Source organism: Phoxinus phoxinus (assembly GCF_949152265.1).
Source record: "Phoxinus phoxinus genome assembly, chromosome: 4".
Lineage (NCBI taxonomy): Eukaryota > Metazoa > Chordata > Actinopteri > Cypriniformes > Leuciscidae > Phoxinus > Phoxinus phoxinus.
Window position 1 is genome coordinate 42199425 of NC_136879.1, and position 21051 is coordinate 42220475.

Below are 21051 nucleotides of genomic sequence, written 5' to 3' on the forward strand. Positions count from 1 at the left end.
CATCATCCATCATCTGATCACATTAACATGTTACACTCCCGTTTCACAGTGTGTGTGTGTGTGTGTGTGTGTGTGTGTGTGTTTCAGGAGCAGCCTCTTGTTCTGTTCGATGATCTGCGTCTGTGTGCAGTGAAATCTCTGGACGTGGTCGACCGCCGGTTCTGTTTTGAGCTGCTGTCAGTGCAGAAGTAAGATGAGGATAATACACACACATATCGCCAGCTTGGTATCCACATACAAATCTCACAAATATTATCCTTATATGTGACCCTGGAGCACAAACCCAGTCTGGAGCCGCACGAGTATATCTGTGGCAATAGCAACTATACATTGTATGGGTCAAAATTATCCATTTTTCTTTTATGCCAAAAATCATGAGGATATTAAGATCATGTTCCATGAAGATATTTAGTAAATTTCCTACCGTAAATATATAAAACATGTATTTTTGTGAGTGAATGCAGCACAATCGTGAACATAAATGCACAACTTTAAAGGAGATTTTCTCAATGTTTACATTTTTTTGCTCCTCAGTTTCCAGATTTTCAATAGTTGTGTCTCGACCAAATATTGTCCTATCCTAACAAACCACACATCAGTGGAGAGATTATTTATTCAGCTTTCAGATGATGTATACAGCTCAATTTCAGTTTTGTGGTCCAGGATCACATATTGCGATCATTACGAGCACAACATCTCTGATTATCCAGAGATGTTATCATTGTATAATAAAAAGGTGATTGTGTTAGTAATTGTGCTTCGTTGTGTTTGCCTGCACAGGTGTTGTGTGTTACAGGCCGACTCTGAGGAGCTGAAGTTGGCGTGGATTAATGCGGTTCAGGGCTGTATAGACATTGCGTACCGCGATCAAGTAACAGATCAAAACACTCAGGTACAAACACACACACACACACACACACACAAAACACACACACACACACACATTTGCACACATATACTTGGAAGCATTTTCACATTTCGTTTTCGTTGTTTTTCACTTTCGCTAATTGCACTTTAAACTCGCCGTTACAGAAGCTTTTTGGCATTTTTGGATTTTACAGTTATAGTTTCTATAATTACAGTTACAGTTAAACGTACTCGGTTACTAACGTAACCTCGGTTCTCTCTAGGAGAGGGAACGAGTACTGCGTCGAAGAACGCTACGGGAAAGATATTTCTTTGTCGAGATTGAAGCCTAAAAATTAATCCTTAATTTTGTAAATATTGTAAAACGCTTTTCTGTAGCATACAACCCTAGGCGGAGCAATATCGCTCGCCCATTGGCTGCTCCGCCAGAAAAGCACAGCCTATGCGAGGCCAGAGACGCTGACCAATGAGGGTGCTTCGCGCCCTTCTGCGTCATCTCCCGCCGAAACAGGCGTGGCCTAGGTCTATAAATACGAGCATAGCTGTCTAACACACCGATTTTCGTCACGAAAGCGACGCAGCGTGGGCACGCATGGCATGAGACGCAGTACTCGTTCCCTCTCCTAGAGAGAACCGAGGTTACGTTAGTAACCGAGTACGTTCTCTTACGTAGAGTTCTCTCGTACTGCGTCGAAGAACGCTACGGGAACCCCATGTAACCCGCCGTGCGTGCTCTTGGACCGACACAGACACCTAAGGGCGCACACGCCCTGGCATACAAGTGCCTACCCCAAGACATATAGGGAGAGCGGCTAAAAATAGCATCATCCCTTTATAGTAGTGCCTCTAAGGGCATAATAACATATATATGATATATATGAGGGGTAATAGCATGCTCATGGGACACATTGTCAGTGAGTGATGCTTAAACATTGAAGTGACCTGGGCCGCAACACGGGGCAGGAACACTAAACATAGTCTTCTAGACCGAGAGCAGTTAGCCTGCAATGCAGGAACCTCTAGGTTATAGAACCGTATAAATGTAGACGGGGAGGCCCAGCCTGCCGCCATACAGATATCTTGTAACGAGATTCCGCTATACCAAGCCCACGAAGAGGCCATGCCTCTCGTAGAATGTGCTCTGATGCCCAGGGGGCATTCCAAACCTCTAGATGCGTAGGCTAGCGCAATGGCATCCACTACCCATCGAGATAGACTCTGTTTCGTCGCGGCTCGCCCTTTAGAGCGCCCACTGAACGAAACAAAGAGCTGCTCCGTCTGTCGAAAAACAGCGGAGCGGGACACATAAGCTCTTAATGCCCTGACCGGGCAAAGGGAGCTATTTCCGTCCTCCGAGGCCGGCAGAGCCGACAGGGAGATGACCTGAGCCCTGAACGGTGTGTTGAGGGACTTAGGCACGTACCCATGCTTCGGTTTCAACACGACTACAGAGTCGTTTGGCCCGAACTCCAAACAAGAGGCTCTTACTGAGAGCGCTTGCAGATCCCCCATACGCTTCACAGAAGCGAGAGCCAAAAGAAACACGGTCTTGAAAGACAGGTGTTTCATGTCAACTGAGTGAATAGGCTCGAAAGGGGCCCCTTTCATAGCGTTCAACACTGTAGAAAGGTCCCAAACGGGGACTGAAGGAGGCCTTGGAGGGTTTAACCTCCTGGCTCCTCTAAGGAAACGGACCACCAGGTCGTTTCTGCCCAGTGAATGGCCAAGCGTTGGATTAACGAACGCTGATATGGCAGCCACATAGACTTTGAGCGTGGATGGGGTTCTTCCCTTATCCAATAGCTCTTGGAGGAAGGAGAGAATCTCCGTTTCCCCGCACTGAAGTGGCGACAGACCTTGGTCTGAACACCAACCAGAGAACACCGACCATTTGGAAGCGTAGAGCCGTCTAGTAGACGGAGCCCTAGCCTGTTCGATCGTGTCTAACACTCCCTTTGGGAGGTTAGCGGGTACCCGTTTATGGCCCATACGTGTAGGGACCAAAGCTCCGGGCGAGGATGCAAAATCGAGCCCTTGGCCTGCGAGAGGAGGTCTCTCCTCACTGGAATCGGCCACGGGGCAGTACTCTTCAGTCGCATCAAAACTGGGAACCAGGGTTGATTCCTCCAGTATGGAGCGACTAGTAGCACCGAGCATCCGCTTTCCTCGATACGCTCCAGCACCTGAGGCAGGAGTGAGACAGGAGGAAAAGCATAGAGCGGACGGCGGGGCCAGACACTGGCCAGCGCGTTCGTGCTTTTCGAAAATAATTCTGGGCAGTGAGCGTTTTCCTGGTTTGCAAACAGGTCTATCTCCGCTCTGCCGAACGTTTTCCACTGCAGACGCACTGTCTGCGTGTGTAGGGACCACTCTCCTGTAGGAATTTTGTTCCGTGAGAGTCTGTCTGGGCCTACATTCAAGTGGCCCGGCACATGCATTGCTCTCAGCGAGCGCAGGTTGTGCTGGGCCCACACCAGTATGCGTTCCGTCAACCTGAGTAGGTTCCGGGATCTCACGCCACCCTGGTGGTTTATGTAGGCTACTACCGCCATGTTGTCCGAACGGACCAGGACGTGGTGCCCTTTTATCCGGGGACAAAAAGCGCCTCAGCGCAAAGTCCACCGCCATCATTTCCAGGCAGTTTATGTGCGGTAGTTTGACTCGTTCTGTCCACTGACCAAAGAACGGTCTGCCGTCGAGCAGTGCTCCCCGGCCTGAGGTGGACGCGTCCGTGGACACCACCTTCAGGCTCGAGGAGGTCCCCAGGCTTACACCTGACCGGTACCAGTCTGACGCTCTCCATGGTGTCAGGGCTGCAATGCATTCCTGATTGACCTTGAGGCGAAAGCGACCGTGAACCCTTGCTCGGCGCGGTACGCGCGCTTTCAGCCAGAACTGCAGTGGGCGCATGCGCAGCAGGCCCAACTGCAGTACTGTTGAGGCTGAGGCCATGAGGCCTAGCATTTTCTGAAATCTCTTGAGCGGCACTATATGACCGCTGCGGAAGGATTTCGCCATCTGCAGGGTGTTTCGCCTGCGCTGTAATGACAGTCGTGCTGTCATAGACAGCGAGTTCAGTTCCAGTCCTAAAAAGGAGATCCTTTGACTGGGAAACAGTGAACTTTTCTCCCAATTGACTCTCAGACCTAAGTGCTCGAGGTGATCGAGTATTATGGTCTTGTGGCGAATGAGTTCTGAAGACGATTGAGCTAGAATCAGCCAATCGTCCAAATAATTCAGAATTCGAATGCCGCGGAGTCTCAGGGGTGCCAGCGCCGCGTCCATGCACACTGTAAATGTACGAGGTGCTAGGGACAGGCCGAATGGCAGGACTGTGTACTGATATGCCCGGCCCTCGAAGGCGAATCTCAAAAATCGCCTGTGACGTGACGCAATCAGTATGTGAAAATACGCGTCTTTCAGATCTATTGCCATAAACCAGTCTCCTCGGCGAATCTGCGCGAGGATTTTCTGGCTGTGAGCATTCTGAACTTTCGCTTTATCAGCGCTTTGTTCAGATGCCTCAGATCTAAAATGGGTCTGAGACCCCCGTCTTTTTCGGTACCAGGAAATATCTGCTGTACAGACCCCCTTCGCTCTGAGCTTGAGATAAAGGCTCTATGGCCCCCTTGCTCAATAGCTTCGCTATTTCGGCTCGAAGTAGATGTGCTACTTCTGTTTTTACCGTGGTTTCGACTCTCGCCGTGTAACGGGGAGGGCGTCGATAAAACTGTAGCGAATAGCCTCTTTTTATAGTCTCTAGCACCCATTCTGAGACCCCGGGAAGTCTTTCCCATGCATGTGCACGCGTGACTAGGGGTTGAATGTAATCTGGGCCCTGGTCGCGGGTTGAAAAACCGGGCTCTGGTCGCGAAATGGCGACGACACGAGAGCAGTCGTGTGCTGTAACATGGGCGCCATTGCAGCGTATGGTGCGGGGGCGCGCTTAATCGAGCGGGCAGCCCGCGCGCGCTCAGCTCTCTCAGCTGAGAGAGAGAGCGCGCGGTGCGAGCCCCGTACGGCTCGGCATGTTTGAGAATAAATGTGGGTGCGTGAACGCAGGTACATTTATGGCACTGGGGAGTACTGTCTATTAGAACTGACTGACCGTGCATCGGTTTCGTTTCATAGAAACCGTGTGACATGTAGCTTGTAGTGATTGTGGGCACTTGAAAGCGGGCACGCTCACTACATATAATGCACAATCGCCATGAGACGATTTCATGTGTGCAAGCCCTGTATTGTGTGGGGCTGTGCTTGTGTGTACGAATGGGCACTGGATCGTGGGCATACAGTTACACACATTACATCATCGGCTGTGGCCGGGACACCGTGTAGCACAGAGAGTACTGTCTATCAGAACCGACTGACCGTGCATTCGTTTCGTTTTTACAGAAACCACGGGACATGCAGTGTGTAGTGATTGTGGGCACTGAAAAGCGGGCACGTTCACTAACTTACATGTTCTGCACAATCGACACGGTCGATTTTATGTGTGCAAGCCCTGTATTGTGTAGGGCTGTGCTTGTGTGTACGAATGTGCACTGGGTCGTGGGCATTACGGATACACACATTACACCATCGGCCGTGGCCGGGACACCAGAAAATACATTTCAGATTTACCTGGGGCGTCGTGAAAACGGCGTTTGTGTGCAGGCAAACGGGTATTGATGCCGATTTGGTGACTGCGAAATACACTGGCACGGTCGCGTATGTTGGGACTGTGCGAGCGAGACATTTTAGTGAAATCCGGCCGCGGCGGGATTTTAACACTGTAGCTTTCCTCGAAGCAGAAGTGCGCATCCTGGCTGAAAACGGGGCTTTCCGGGACTTTCTTCGTGAAATCAGGAAGAAAAAGGCGCGGGTCGTGAGGACGGTAACGTACGTTCCTCTGCAGAAAAGCAGCCATCCAGCCGGTAAGCGTATCGATGCTGGTCTTTCTCCGTCGACGCTCACGAGCGGCGGGGGAGGGGAGATCCTCGGAGCTCGCCCATCCCTCGCTATCCGAAGCGAGGAGAGAACAGCAGTCGTCCTCCACCGACGCGGCTTCACCTATCTCTTCCATGACGGACGCGGCGGCACACAGCGGCCCTTGTCCGTCGGTCAGAGAGTCCAGCGAAGCGGGCGGAGAAGCTGGCGGCAGCAGCGGCGAGCACCTCGTGGTGGAGGGAGGTTCCGGGCTCCGCTGAGCACGGCGCTTTTCACGGCGCGGCACTGCAGCGGGCGGAGAGATACAGCTTCAGTAAATGAACCCCAGGCGAGTCCGCAGAGTCACCGTAGGCATCAAATCACAGTGATGGCAGCCGCCATCGACGAGAGCTGAAGCTGCGTGATCATCACCCAGGCAGGAAACACAAGCACGTGGTCCCCGTCGCTGAGCGGGGCTCTACACGAGCCACAGGAGGCGCGAGGCATCTTGAAAAAGACCCTCGGCTCTTTTAGTGGTGGGAAAAACTGTGTGACGCGACGGCGAACACACACACAAAACACACACACATAATGTAAAGGATATTCCACGCCGGAGAAGCGCAGCAGGGAACGGCGGCTGAAGGCGGCGGCTTCAGAGAAGGGCTCGTCCTGCTGAAGTGCTTGTTCCAAACGGCTGTGGCGGCTCGAATCCAATCCAACGATGCGTGCAGCTTCGTGAATTTTAGAAAATCAGTGTGTTAGACAGCTATGCTCGTATTTATAGGCCTAAGCCACGCCTGTTTCGGCGGGAGATGACGCAGAAGGGCGCGAAGCACCCTCATTGGTCAGCGTCTCTGGCCTCGCATAGGCTGTGCTTTTCTGGCGGAGCAGCCAATGGGCGAGCGATATTGCTCCGCCTAGGGTTGTATGCTACAGAAAAGCGTTTTACAATATTTACAAAATTAAGGATTAATTTTTAGGCTTCAATCTCGACAAAGAAATATCTTTCCCGTAGCGTTCTTCGACGCAGTACGAGAGAACTCTACGTAAGAGAACTATAGTTTTACAGTTATAGTTTCCAGGTCTGAAAAACTCAACAAAATGTTCAGTTCTAAAATATATCTGGAAATATTGAATGAAATGATGAGTTATGGACTCTAGGAACTCCTTTTGGAGGAACTAATTTCACTCCTACTTCAGAGTCGGGTCTAAACCAGCGCTATAGGAACTATCCGTGACGTTAGTGTTCTCTGATTGGCCGAACGCACGCGAAACACCAGCACCCGCCATTTAAAAAAAAGCTGTGTAAACATACAGATTATAGCCTATATATTTACTCCAGAAACTAACTCTACGCACATAAAAAACAGTGACAGATGAAGCTTTCAACCTTTACGCTGAGGAGAAAACCCAACCCAGCTTTGAGGAGACCAAGAGAAACATGAATATCTCGATTCAAACACACACACGATCTTTCAATTCCTCTGTCTATTAAACTTTGACAAAATCATATCACAACATACAAAGCTGTGTTGGCGCTGCCGCTGACCCGCTTCACAACCTCATAGTATCATTATTTCTGTGATTCAATAGTTGAAATTATCATAGAAGTACTTGGATAAAAGTTTAAAGTTGGTGCTTTAGGCGAGACACGGCAGGCAAAAACATCTTCTTCTTTTTTTCACTGGTCAATGTTGAGATTTTGGGATATTTGTCTTCAATAACATGTCTTCTTTCAGACTTGTGGTGAAAAAAAGTCCAAAATACACATTTATGTCTTTATTTTACTAACTTAATTTTATTATGTCAAGTTCTGACACCGTGATTGGTTCAGATGCATCACGTGACGCGCTCTGACATTCAGATGTGTGTTTTTGACTGTTTTTCTGCTCAGTTAAAGGCCATAAATGCTGTGTTTATAAGTTTTTATGTGATTTAGGTGGTTTGTATTGTTGTTGATAATGATTTGATGAGATATTGTGTCAGTAAATAGTTGTTTCCACTAAAAAAGTATGATTTTTTACATTACAAATCTTTAAATGCCGTTTTCTCAAAATGAGTTTTATGTCATTCTCCAGTATAAACATCTCAGCCGATGTACACCGAACTCTCCAGTTACACACTTAGCAGTATTCTGAAGATATGTTCAGAGGGATTTGTTAATAACTCATCCCTGGCCTTGTGACCTGGCCATATCATTTTATTCAAAAAAATATGGCGAAAATCGATTTTTTAAGGCTATGGACAGTATATTTAGATTTCCTAGGTAATGAAAGCATATATCCTGAAATCCCTCTGAACATCTTTCTTCATCTTGTGTGTAATCGAAATGAAAAAATAATTTTGCACCTGGCTTTATCATATGTTCAGATCTATCCCGTGAAAATATATGCAAAATTGCGCATATTTAATGAGAACATGCCTAATTTGCATAATTAAACATACAAATTTCAAAAACTTGTAATACATTTTTTTTATGAACTTGTGTAAGTAATCAACTGAGGAAGTTTCATGGTGATATCTATTATTTAAAATTGTACCCTATTCAACTGCAGTGTCTCGCCTTAAAATAACACATTTTTCGATTACATTTTTCGCATCTAGGTGGCGACAAGTGAGTGATAAAAAATATATTTATTATTGAATCATTTATTCAGGAGAATGTAGTGTTGTATGATGCTCCTGAAATAAAGGTCAGAAAGATGTGATTTGCTTTTGTGAATATGACTCCTCTTATACGTCATGTACAGTCTGTATAAGTGTATGATTTAACTTTTCCCGATGGTCTAGTGTTAAAAAAATTTGCATATTGTGTGTGTCAAGGTGAAGGAGAGCTCCGCCCCTGTGCCGGTCTTAGACCCGCCCCCTCACCCGCCCGCTCTGGGTGTGGCTCTCCGTGGCAACGGTAACCAACGCTGCTGTGACTGCGGGGAGGCGGAGCCTCGCTGGGCCAGCGTGAACCTCGGCATCACCATGTGCATCGAGTGCTCGGGCATCCACAGGTCTTTTTTTTTTTTTTATAATTTATAATTTATTATTACAATTTCCAATCTACTTCCTATCCATATTGTCAAAACTCAGATTTCCTGCCTTTTTTCATGATAACAGAGATCTAGGGGGTTATGAAAATACTATATATGTTTTAAAACAGTTGATCCACAGATCATCTGCATACAGTTGATGTGACTTGTTGTCATAACTACTCAGTCACCACCTCCACCAATGGTGGGTCACTCAGAAAACAACAGGCCAATCAGAAGACAGGCTCATGAATATTAAGTAGACCGGCCAAAATGATCTTGATCTGATCTTGGCAGAGCTCCTGAGAAATATATTGAGATGTTTTTTTGGTACTTATACCGCAAATATATATTCTTAAGGACATCAAAACCTAAAATTAAATTTTTTACCAAAAATATATGGGACCTTTAACAATACATAAACTAGATTATAGTCAACATTCAGTCAGGACACCAATTTTTTCATTATGATATAAACATTATGATTATTATATAATTATGAAATTATGATTTAAAGCCGTAAACATGGTTTATATAGTATTACTCATGAACTCTATGATATTTAATCAGGTTTATTTGTTTTGATGTACGGTTTTTGATTTGTGTTGACAGGAGCCTCGGCGTTCATCTGTCCAAAGTTCGATCGCTCACTCTTGATTCCTGGGAGCCGGAACAGTTAAAGGTCCGACATTCATTTAATTAAAACTGTTTTATCAAAATCTCTGACATAAACTAGTTACAGAACACAAAATTGCAAGTCATGCTGCACAGGTGATGCGTTACATGTATAAAAAATTACATGTTACCATATAGCATTTATTTGATATTTTTTACTTAGGTGTGTTCATTGTCTCTGATTCTAATCTGAGCTCTGTCAGTTATGCTTCTGCTTTGCTATTGGTTGTTCTTTGTTTAACTCCGCCCCTTCACAGCTGCTATGTGTTCTGGGTAATGAAGTCATTAATGGCATTTATGAGCGTAACCCACTAGATGGACTACAGAAGCCCAGCGCAGGCAGTTCACGGTACACACACACACACACACACACACACACACACACACACACACACACACACACACACACACACACACACACACAATGGAATATAAGAGCTTTGAATGTATTCATTACCTCTCTCAGGCAGGATAAAGAACAGTGGATTCGGTTCAAGTATGTGGAGAAAAGATTTGTGATGCGCGGTCCTGATGCTGGTGAGTGTGTGTGTGTGTGTGCTGTTTATCTTTTATAAATATTATTTTAAATATAAAACACCTGTTCCTTTGATTAAAAATTATTATTTTATCATTCAAATAATTGTTATAATAATTTAAATAATTATACTTTTTAATATTTTATAATTAAATAATTTCATTTTCATTTATTAAATCATAATTAAATTGTATAATTATTTTAATTGTTAATTTAAATATTTTAATTTATTTGATTTTAAATTATTGTAATTTAAATGTAATTATTTTGGTTAAAGTATTATTTTATAATTAAAGTAATAAGTAATTACAGAAGTTATTTATAATTATCTAGAGTAATATAATTATTTTAATTACTTAAAAATAATATTTTGTAATTAAAATACAATTTAATTTAACATAAAATGCAAAAACAAAGCAATGATTTTAATTGTTAACTAACATTATTTTAATTTAATTATTTTAATTAAGATAATATTTTGTAATGAATTATACAATTATTTTAGTTTTATTATTCATTAAAATATTTTTTAATTATCATATATACTTTTCACATTTTGAATTTTTAAATGATTAGTTTTTAAGAAATGTAAAATTTTAATAATATATGAAATAATTATTTTATAATTCAAATGAATATATTAATTAGCAGTGTAATGATGTTTAAATTTTTTTTATCATTTTAATTAAATACTATAATAATTGTAATTAATTAAAAATATAATTAAGACTAACATTATTTTAATTAAAATGTTAGTTCAAATATTTTATAATGAATTCTACAGGTCAATTTTTATTCTTTTTTTAAATAAAATACAATTTGTATAATTGAAATGAATGTATTAATCAGCAGTAGAATGCTAATCAGGACACGGCGTATGTAAGAACACACGTTTCTCATGAGCGTATAGAGTCGGCAAAGCTGCGCGCCGGAGAGAGGCTGTATCAGGCGTCGCTGAACGGGCACCTCGTTGCCATGGCGACGGCGCTGGCCGAGGGTGCGGAGGTGAACTGGAGTGATCCTGAGCGGGAGGGACGGACGGCTCTGATTGGTTCTGCCATCGGGGTGAGTGACAGCGGCCTCCGGGATAGTTAACCCCAAAATGTAAAATTTTTGGTGAACTATCTCTTTAAATGAGTGTGTTTCTGGTCTTCAGTGATTGATTTTGTGTGTGTGTGTGTGTGTGTGTGTGTGTGTGTGTGTGTGTGTGTGTGTGTGTGTGTGTGTGTGTGTGTGTGTGTGTGTGTGTCTGGCAGGGCTCTCTGCTGGCGTGTGAGTTTCTGCTACAGAACGGCTCTAATGTGAATCACAGAGATCTGCACGGTCAGGGCGCTCTTCACGCCGCCGCCACATACGGACACACCGGGTACCAAACATCATGTCTCGACGATCACATGCTTATCGAGGCTGGTGTATAATGATGATGATGGTAATCTGTGATTGGTCACTTCAGGCAGGTGTGTCTGCTGCTCAAGAAAGGAGCCAATCAGTACGCAGCTGACGAAAAGGGAAACGATCCGCTCAGTATCGCCATAGAAACCGCCCACGCTGACATCGTCACTTTGTGAGTAATCAGTGTGTGTGTGTGTGTGTGTGTGTGTTAGAAATCATAATAATACAGTGTGTGTGTGTGTGTGTGTGTGTGTGTTTCAGGTTAAGAATGGCCCGAATGAATGAGGAAATGAGGGATTCAGAGGGATTCTTCGGATCTGTTGGTGAGATTAATTAATTAATCTTAATTAATATGAATAGAAGGTTCTAAAAGAACAGCATTTATTTGAAATATAATATTTTGTAACATTATAAATGTCTTTATTGTCACTTTTGGTCAATTTAACGTGTCCTTGCTGAATAATGTAACTAAAGTGTTATTTTATAATTAAAATAATTAGATAATTGTAATTATAAATTATTTAAATGACTATTTAAAAAAAAGGAGATGCCGTCAGTTACATTAGGACGAACTAGATCTTAATTATATTCTATGATATCTTTATAAATGTCTTTACTGTCACTTTTGGTCAATTAAATGCATCCTTGCTAAAAAATAAATTTTCTTTCTTTTTTAAATTTGACACATCTCGAACTTTTGAATGATAGTGTATCACGGTTTCCACAGAGATATGAACCGTTTTCAACATTGATAATAATCATAAATGTTTCTTGAGCATCAGATCATCATATTACACTGATTTCTGAAGGATCATGTGACACTGAAGACTGGAGTAATGATGCTGAAAATTCAGCTTTGATCACAGGAATAAATTACACTTTACTATATATTCACATAGAAAACTGTTATTTTACATTATAATAATATTTCAGAATTTTTACTGTATTTTTGGTCAAAAACACAGTTTGTAGTGAAACTTTGACAAATAAAAACTGTTCTCCGGCTTTTCCTCAAGGAGACGACGAAACATTCCAGGATATTTTCCGTGATTTCAGTAACATGGCGTCACATGACCCGGAGAAACTCTCTCGCCGTCAGTTCGTCCGCAGCTGTGAGGATGAAGAGGAGAAAAGCTAGAACGGGTCGCGTGAGGTCAGAGGTCACGCTGATGCACTATGGGACAAGGGAACAAAACGCGAAAAGAGGGAAATCTTAATGTTACAACTCTGAGTGTGTGTGTGTGTGTGTGTGTGTGTGAGCTGTTTTAATGAGTGTGTTTCTGTGTGAAGTGATGCGGTCCGACTCATTTCATCCACACATATGAACTGACTGCTTTACTGAAGGCTTTTGACATGTACGTTTGTGAACGCTTTTATATTGTGCTGCAGTCAAATACTGCTCTGAACACAGTGGTTATTTAGGAGAAGTCAACATCAAACCTAAAGTGACCTTACATTCCCCTCTGGGTCTCTTCACTCAGAAAAATCAGATTTGGAAGACATGTGCATCAAAAAAAATGAGAATATGGTGCAAAAGTTCATTTATTTCAGTAATTCAACTTAAAAGGTGAAACTAATATATTATATAGACTCATTACATGCAAAGTGAGATATTTCAAGCCTTTATTTGTTATAATTTTGATGATTATGAAAACCCCAAATTCAAAATTAGAATATTGTGAAAAGGTTTTCATAAGCTGTAAGACATAATCATCGCAATTATAACAAATAAATGCTTGAAATATCTCACTTTGCATGTAATGAGTCTATATAATATATTAGTTTCACCTTTTAAGTTGAATTACTGAAATATATATATTTTTTGTTTTTACTTTTGCACGATATTTTAATTTTTCGAGTTTCATCTGTTGCTATGTGAACACACACTAAAAAAATAATGGACATAATTCGGATATATTTAAGGGTAAAAAAAAAAAAAAGTCACACTTGGCTCTTTCGCGGTCAAAAACGGCCGACATAGGAAATGAATGGAAAATACAAAAAAATATGAATCTTTTGGTGGTAAAAACTACAAATCGGTCACTGTGCAGAACAAAGTGCACAGCAATGAAGAATTATCACTATCCAGTCCTTATATTATTAGACTTGTTTATCAAATACTAAGTAATCTTGTAATTTTTCTAACAAAATGTTAATGTTTGATTGTAATCATAATGCAAAATCTGATATTTATCTGAATTAAATATCTAAACCTTGACAAAATTTTAAAAAAAATGTATATCTAAATGCAAAACCTAATAAAATTAAGAAATTATGTCTAAAAAAAAACAATGGGAATCCAAAAGCCTCTTTATATATTTATATAGGAAGCTACAACATTTATTTTAAAAACTATTCTCACTTAAAAAAAAAAAAAAAAAAAAAAAGAATTTTAAAGGCCTGAAATTTTAAATGTGAAATATTGCATTTATTTAAAAAAAACAATTTCTAATGGACAAAATAGCTCATAAATATGTTATAAATATTGCATAGTGTCATAAAATCCCCTCAAAATTCTAAATAATAATCGGGAAAAAATTATTGAACGAAAATATATTACATTGTTGTTCCTAGAAAAAAAAGTAAATTCAAGGTTCGGTCACTTTTGGCCGAGAAGGAGCCACATGTGACCCGTGAAGGAAGAGGAGCAGAGGGTCAATGCACGTTCCTGAAGGATTCATAACTGCACAACATTTAATAACTTGCATCATCTTTCACATTGGCTCACGTCTCATGCTTTATCTGTCATAATCTTCATCATCCAAACCATCATGTCTCAGATTTATCTGGTAACACTTCCATTTGTTAACTACATTAGTTAACATGTTCTCTGTCACTTATCAAGCATTTATTGATCTTAGTTCATGTTCATTTCATATTTAAATCAATAGTTGTATCTCTTAATGATATTTTGTAACTCTTTACAATAAGGTTTCACTGGTTAACATTATTTAATGCATTAACTAACATGAGAAATGCATTTGTTACAGTATTTATTCATATTTGATAACATTAGCTAATAAAAATATTGTTTGTTCATGTTAAATCACAGTGCAATAACCAATGTTAACCAATAAAACTATAAGTAAATGTTGAAATTAACATGAACTGAGATTAATAATAATACTGCAGCATTGTTAGTTAATAGTGTAAGACTGTATTTTGTCTTGAGTGTCCAGTAATGTGTTTCATGTTGACTGTAAATGCACTTTGAATAAAAGTAAATACATAAACAGTTATAACGATTAATATAATGTGATGCACAATATATTAATATCAATGTTGATGTCTTAAAAGTTTGTGTCTTATTCTATCTAATAAACAAGCTATTTAACTATTGAAATGTTCTGTCTGTTGTTGTTAACACATTGTTTCTTCCACTTATGGAATATGACATTTCATCTTGGCAATACATGCCAGAGACAGACGGGTCATCATCATGACATCAGCAGGTCTTCAGACGCCTTTATGACATCATAGTCATCAATCACATCATCACTGGCACACAGAAGGAATGTGCTGAACATTCTATTAGTGACAGTTGGGTTTTTAAAACTTTGAAATTACATTTATTTTTAAAAAATAACATTATACGGAAGTCCTGAACCGCAACTTTTAAAAAAAGTCTAAATATTTTGAGATTAAAGTCTTAAATATTTTGAGATTAAAGTTGAAATATTTTGAGATTAAAGTCGAAATATTTTGAGATTAAAGTTGAAATATTTTGAGATTAAAGTCGCAATATTTTGAGAATAAAGTCGAAATATTTTGAGATTAAAGTCTAAATATTTTGAGATTAAAGTCTAAATATTTTGAGATTAAAGTTTAAATATTTTGAGATTAAAGTCTAAATATTTTGAGATTAAAGTCTAAATACTTTGAGATTAAAGTCTAAATATTTTGAGATTATAGTTAAATATTTTTAAAGTCTAAACATTTTGAGATTAAAGTTTAAATATTTTGAGATTAAAGTCTAAATATTTTGAGAATAAAGTCTAAAAATTTTGAGATTAAAGTCTTAAATATTTTGAGATTAAAGTCTAAATATTTTGAGATTAAAGTCTTAAATATTTCGAGAATAAAGTTGAAATATTTTGAGATTAAAGTCTAAATATTTTGAGATTAAAGTCTTAAATATTTTGAGATTAAAGTCTAAATATTTTGAGATTAAAGTCGCAATATTTTGAGAATAAAGTTGAAATATTTTGAGATTAAAGTCGCAATATTTTGAGAATAAAGTCGAAATATTTTGAGATTAAAGTTGAAATATTTTGAGATTAAAGTCTAAATATTTTGAGATTAAAGTCTAAATATTTTGAGATTAAAGTCTAAATATTTTGAGATTAAAGTCTAAATATTTTGAGATTAAAGTCTAAATATTTTGAGATTAAAGTCTAAATATTTTGAGATTAAAGTCTAAATATTTTGAGATTAAAGTCGCAATGTTTTGAGATTAAAGTCGAAATATTTTGAGATTAAAGTCAAAATATTTTTACTTTAATCTCGAAATGCTAGAATTATATATATATATATTTTTTACGTTGCAGTTTCAGGGCTTATGTACATTACCGCATCTTAAGAGTGAAAATATCTACAAAATATATGTTTGTCTGCATTTTTCCATTATTTTGATGTTACAGTAATAAAATAGTAAATAGCTGAGAAAATATTCCACATTGAGAAAAACTTTCTATAAGAAGTGGAAATTAAAGTTTAACATGCATAATAAAAAGATTGAAACAACTTATATCTTCACTTATCTATATAAAAAAATTGCCAAAATAAAAAAACAGACTTTAATTGTTTATAAGCTTTTTTTGTTTTGTTAATTTATTTAATACATTTATTCATATAAATTAATTTCATATTGACAACAAGCACACTGAACAAATAAAAATAACAACTATATTAAATTTAAATATATAAATGTAAACAATCACTATTAAATAGTTTAGTTATTCTATAAGAAATCTATCGAACGTGCAATCTTCGGAATAAACACTAACGTTATATGAAATGGAAATATATTTGATTTGTAATTAGATGTTAATTTGACGAAAAAACGCGCGCTTGCTATGCCCCGCCCTCGAAATGGTGACGTTTTGACTGACGTAATTTCAAAGCGCCGGAGCGCACACACGCATGCGTTCATTGCGCGGCGACACCACCATTTTAGAGGAAGAATGGAAAACACGTACAGTTATTGACCATCAGTAATACATCGATAGTATAATCAACAAGAGCCCATGTTAAAGACTCGGACAGATAGAAGATTTCCGCGGGTCAACAGAAGATCCGGTTTCTGATACTCCGGATCTGACATCACATCACACTCTGTTCTGGGTGTATTGTTGTTATTCGGCTGTGTGTGTGTGTGTGTGAGAGAGTGTGAGTGTGTGTTCAAGTGAAGCTGAAGCAGCGCGGTTCCGTCCAGAGTCCAGATGGATGGAGACGAGGAGATCCGTTCAGGTACAACAACCACAACACACTGTTTATTCCCGACCATTGCGAAACACTAACATGGTAATACCATGCTAACACCATGGTATCCTTAGCATAGCATGGTGTTTTGAGTGTAGTACACAAGCATTACCATATAAGTCAACAAAGCACCGTGATATTTTCATGCATTTGGACATGTACCACCACGGTAATACCATGGTGTTTGATTATAATACACATGCATTACCGTAAAATTAATCAAAGTACGATGGTATGTTCGTGTTTTTTGGACATGTACCATAGTAATGCCATGCATTTGGACACATAACATAATGGTAATCTTAGTATATCATGGTGTTTGTTTGAGTATAGTACACATGCATTACCATATAAATAATCAAAGTACCATGTTATTTTTACACGTACTATGGTAAACAGTAAACCCCATGGTATTCCTCGTAGGCCTATATCATGGTGTTTGTTTGAGTATAGGACACATACATTACTTTTATAATTCATCCAAGTACAATATTATTTTCATGTTTTCTTGAACAAGTACCATGGTAATGCCATGTATTTGGACATGTACCATGGTATTTTTTTTAAATATCTTGATATACTGTGTGTGTAAATACCATGGTGTATGAATATAATAAACATTGTCTTTTGTACAAGCACCATGGTATTCTTTGAGTACCTTAAAATAACAGTGTTTTTTTGTGCGTACTACAATCTGATACTATAACATATTACTGAAGTGGCTTACTCTTATTTTATTAGTAGTAGTATATTTGACGTCCTTATATCATTAGTACATCATGTATATTATGTGATCATGCTGTAAATCCTAAAACGGCAGATTTTCAATTTTCTTTGGATGCCTCAAATCAGATTCTTCTGTGATTATATCATGTGACCAGAAAACAAAATAAGGTAACACTTTACAATAAGGTTCATTTATTAAACATTAGTTAATGTATTAACTAACATGAACTAACAATGAGCAATACATTTGTTACAGTATTTATTAATCTTTGTTAATGTTAGTTAATATGAATAAAGCCGTTCATGTTAGTTCACAGTGATTTTAATAAAGTATTAGTAAATGTTGAAATTAACATTAACAAAGATGAATAAATGCTGTATAAGTGCAGTTCATTATTTGTTAATGTTAACTAATGTAGTTAACTAATGTTAACTAATGAACCTTATTGTAAAGTGTTACCCAAAATAAGAAGTATTATCAGCTAAACTTAGAGCAAGTACTGAACGCAGTCCGATATTAGTGTCACTGTCACTTGATGATGGGTCTGGTAATATATTTTGAAAATGATAGTTTCTTGAGATGGTGATTGAATGTGAGCCAGATGCTGAATGCACTTTGGAAATTTGCTTTGACAAAGAAAAGTGATGATGGTATAACACATCTGCTCAAACTGAACCCTTCCTAAATACCCTTTATTTTATTCTTCTGCGATTTGTTTCTTTAATATCAGGAGAGTTTTATGTTATCGCGACCGGTAGAGATCCGTCTGTGTTGGATATAGATCCGGGTCGCTAAAGACCAGAACACGTAATAATGATTAGCGAAACATTCATACATTTAAGGGTTATTAAAAAAAAAAATCAACAGATGAATAAAACTGTAGTTTCGATTTTGCTGTCCAATGATTATGAGAACGTGATAATCAAGATAAAATGGTCATTGTGCCTCATGCCGTTTCTGTCCTTTAAAGCGGTGTGCTTTCGCCCCTCCTAAAAAGCCTAAACTTCACGTCCAAATCATGTGACGTGACTGCTGTAAAATGCGGGACATGCTTTATTTTAAAAAGGCTTATTAAAGTGCATTAAACTGCGAGATGGACTGATTTCTACACGCTTTCTGTCGGACGGAGAGAAACACGGACGAGTAAAGTGTACTCGGGGTTTCAGCCGGCGCATAAACACTCAAATATACACTCAAATATGTCCAAACATCTGTATTTACGAGTATTTCCATAAGACAGTCTGTTACGTCTTTAGTGAATAAACAGCTGGGAATGAAATCGGATGCATATCATTATATTAGATTATTAAATCCGTGCATTTAATGCAGAAACTGCTGCTATCTGTCATTAATGCTGAAGACAAAACCACTCTCTGCTCTCGACTGAATAACTTCAGCTGCTTTAATAACAATCAGTGTGTGTGATTCATACAGTGAAGACTATGCAGTGTTTTAACGTTTAACTTGGGGGTTTAATTACTATTTTGATTGTTTAATGCAATACTGTGTTTTGAAAAGAACACTCCACTTTTTTTTTTTTTTTTGGAAATAGGCTCATTTCCCAGCTCCCCTAGAGTTAAACAGTTTTACCGTTTTCGAATCCATTCAGCCGATCTCCGGGTCTGGCGGTAGCACTTTTAGCTTAGTTTAGCATAGATCATCGAATCTGACTTTTATTTTGGATTTGATTAATCGCGATTAATCGTTTACAGCCCTACCGGCGGGTAGTGCTAGTGATGTGGTCCGTGAAGTTCAATTGATCATCAATTACAACTCCCAAGACTACAAGTAGCTGTCTTTGCAAAGTTTAGTTGAAGGTGGTGGTCCTTCATCCAGCCAGAAATGTCTGTCAGGCTGAGATGCGAGCGGCCACAGTCAGATAATCCGGCTGGATTGAGAGGTAGAGTTGCGTGTCATCAGCGTAGCAGTGATAGGAAAAGCCATGTTTCTGAATCACAGATCCTAGTGGTGTCATGTAGATGGAGAAGAGAAGTGGTCCCAGCACTGAGCCCTGAGGCACTCCAGTAGCTAGGTCTTAGACACGTCACCCCTCCACGACACCCTAAAGGACCTGCCTAAAAGGTAAGACTTGAACCACTGGAGTGCGGTTCTTTCTAGGTCAATATGAGTAGGAACTATACTCTCATTCCTGCGTAATAATCAAGGAACTGCTGTCGTACCAACAGGCGCATTGATATTACACAGCGCCTGAAAATAGTCCCCAGCTCGGTAACTTCCAACGTGACCGGCACTAAGTTTGTAATATCATTGCGCCTGCTGGTACACGATGTAACTACATAAGAGTCAAGTTTTAAATAGGAAAAATATCGAAACTCTTTGGTCATATTTTTGAGAGAGATGCTAACGGTCTAATCAGATTCAATGATCTATGCTAAGCTATGCTAAAAGTGCTACCGCCAGACCCGGAAATCGGCTGAATGGATTCGAAAACGGTAAAACTGTTTAACTCTAGGGCAGTTGGGAAATGAGCCCATTTCCAAAAAAAGTGTTACTTTTAGTTGAGCAAATAGATCAGTTCATAATTCATCATGTTTTTAGTCTGTATATTCTCCGTAGTACATCTCAAAATTGAAAAGATCGCAATTCAGATCAGGATTGTTTGTTATAAGATTGTGATATGATCTCTTGGGAAGATCGCCCGCACCCGGAGCTGGAAGCTGAATGTTTGTAGGTTGAACTGAGATTGCGAATGTGTGTTTTCTCAGATGATGGCAGCGCTACTCCCGTTCAGGACGAGCAGGAAGACGCGAGACCCGGATCACGACAGTCTGACGTGAGTTTGGATCTGATGTTTGGCCCTCATGTTGTGTTCATATCACAGACGTTATTTTCTGGTTGTCACGCAGGATGATGGCAGTGATAACGAGGACGCCGCACACGATAGGAAGTCTGAGAACGCAGACAGTAGTTCGGATCACGAGGCCCGTGGAAGAGGGGCGGCAGACGGGAGCGATTCAGAGCCCGAGCCGCCCCGTCATGCAGACAGCGATGAGGAAGACGAGGGCAGATCCCCTGTGAAGCGAAGAGCGAGCACCTCTGAGAACGACGAGGAAGAGGAGGAGGAGAAAGCGCACTCCGACCGAGAGGAACCCGAGAAGAGAAACAGCCCGAAATCAGATGCGGCCAGCGATTCAGACGAGGACAAACCCAAACAGAAAACTCAGAGAGACTCTGATGCTGAGGAGGAGGAGGGAGGGAGGAAGGAGACGGGGAAGTGGAAAGCTGTGATGAACTCAGACAGTGAGGAAGAGGAGGAGAGGCCAAAGGTGGAGGCGGGAAGTGATGAAGATGAAGAGCCCAAACGACGGGGTCTGGCTAGTGATGATGAAGGGCCCAAACGACGGGGTCTGGCTAGTGATGATGAAGATGAAGGGCCCAAACGACGGGGTCTGGCTAGTGATGATGAAGATGAAGGGCCCAAACGA

The 21051-nt window shown here is 39.9% G+C and overlaps 2 protein-coding genes across 5 annotated transcripts in view; both read left to right on the forward strand.

Annotated features, from left to right (window-relative positions):
• Positions 1–14732, forward strand: part of LOC306997139 (arf-GAP with coiled-coil, ANK repeat and PH domain-containing protein 2) — an 89669-nt gene extending 74937 nt beyond the window's left edge. The window contains 11 exon segments of the mRNA XM_079610246.1: positions 88–188; positions 781–892; positions 8599–8777; positions 9408–9477; positions 9728–9819; positions 9937–10007; positions 10916–11070; positions 11262–11371; positions 11459–11569; positions 11659–11720; positions 12414–14732. Of these exon segments, the coding sequence (XP_079466372.1) occupies positions 88–188; positions 781–892; positions 8599–8777; positions 9408–9477; positions 9728–9819; positions 9937–10007; positions 10916–11070; positions 11262–11371; positions 11459–11569; positions 11659–11720; positions 12414–12535 (1185 nt within the window). The 3' untranslated portion in view covers positions 12536–14732.
• Positions 14733–16450: 1718 nt separating this feature from the next.
• iws1 (interacts with SUPT6H, CTD assembly factor 1) overlaps positions 16451–21051 on the forward strand; it is a 22660-nt gene continuing 18059 nt past the window's right edge. For 3 of the 4 annotated variants that reach the window (XM_079610243.1, XM_079610245.1, XM_079610242.1), the window contains exons 1-3: positions 16480–16866; positions 20332–20399; positions 20473–21051. The exon at positions 20473–21051 is cut by the window's right edge and continues 373 nt beyond it. In XM_079610243.1, coding sequence (XP_079466369.1) covers positions 16839–16866; positions 20332–20399; positions 20473–21051 — 675 coding nt within the window. In that variant the 5' untranslated portion in view covers positions 16480–16838. Of the gene's footprint in view, positions 16867–20331; positions 20400–20472 lie in introns of all 4 variants that reach the window. The other variant, XM_079610244.1, reaches the window with a different exon arrangement.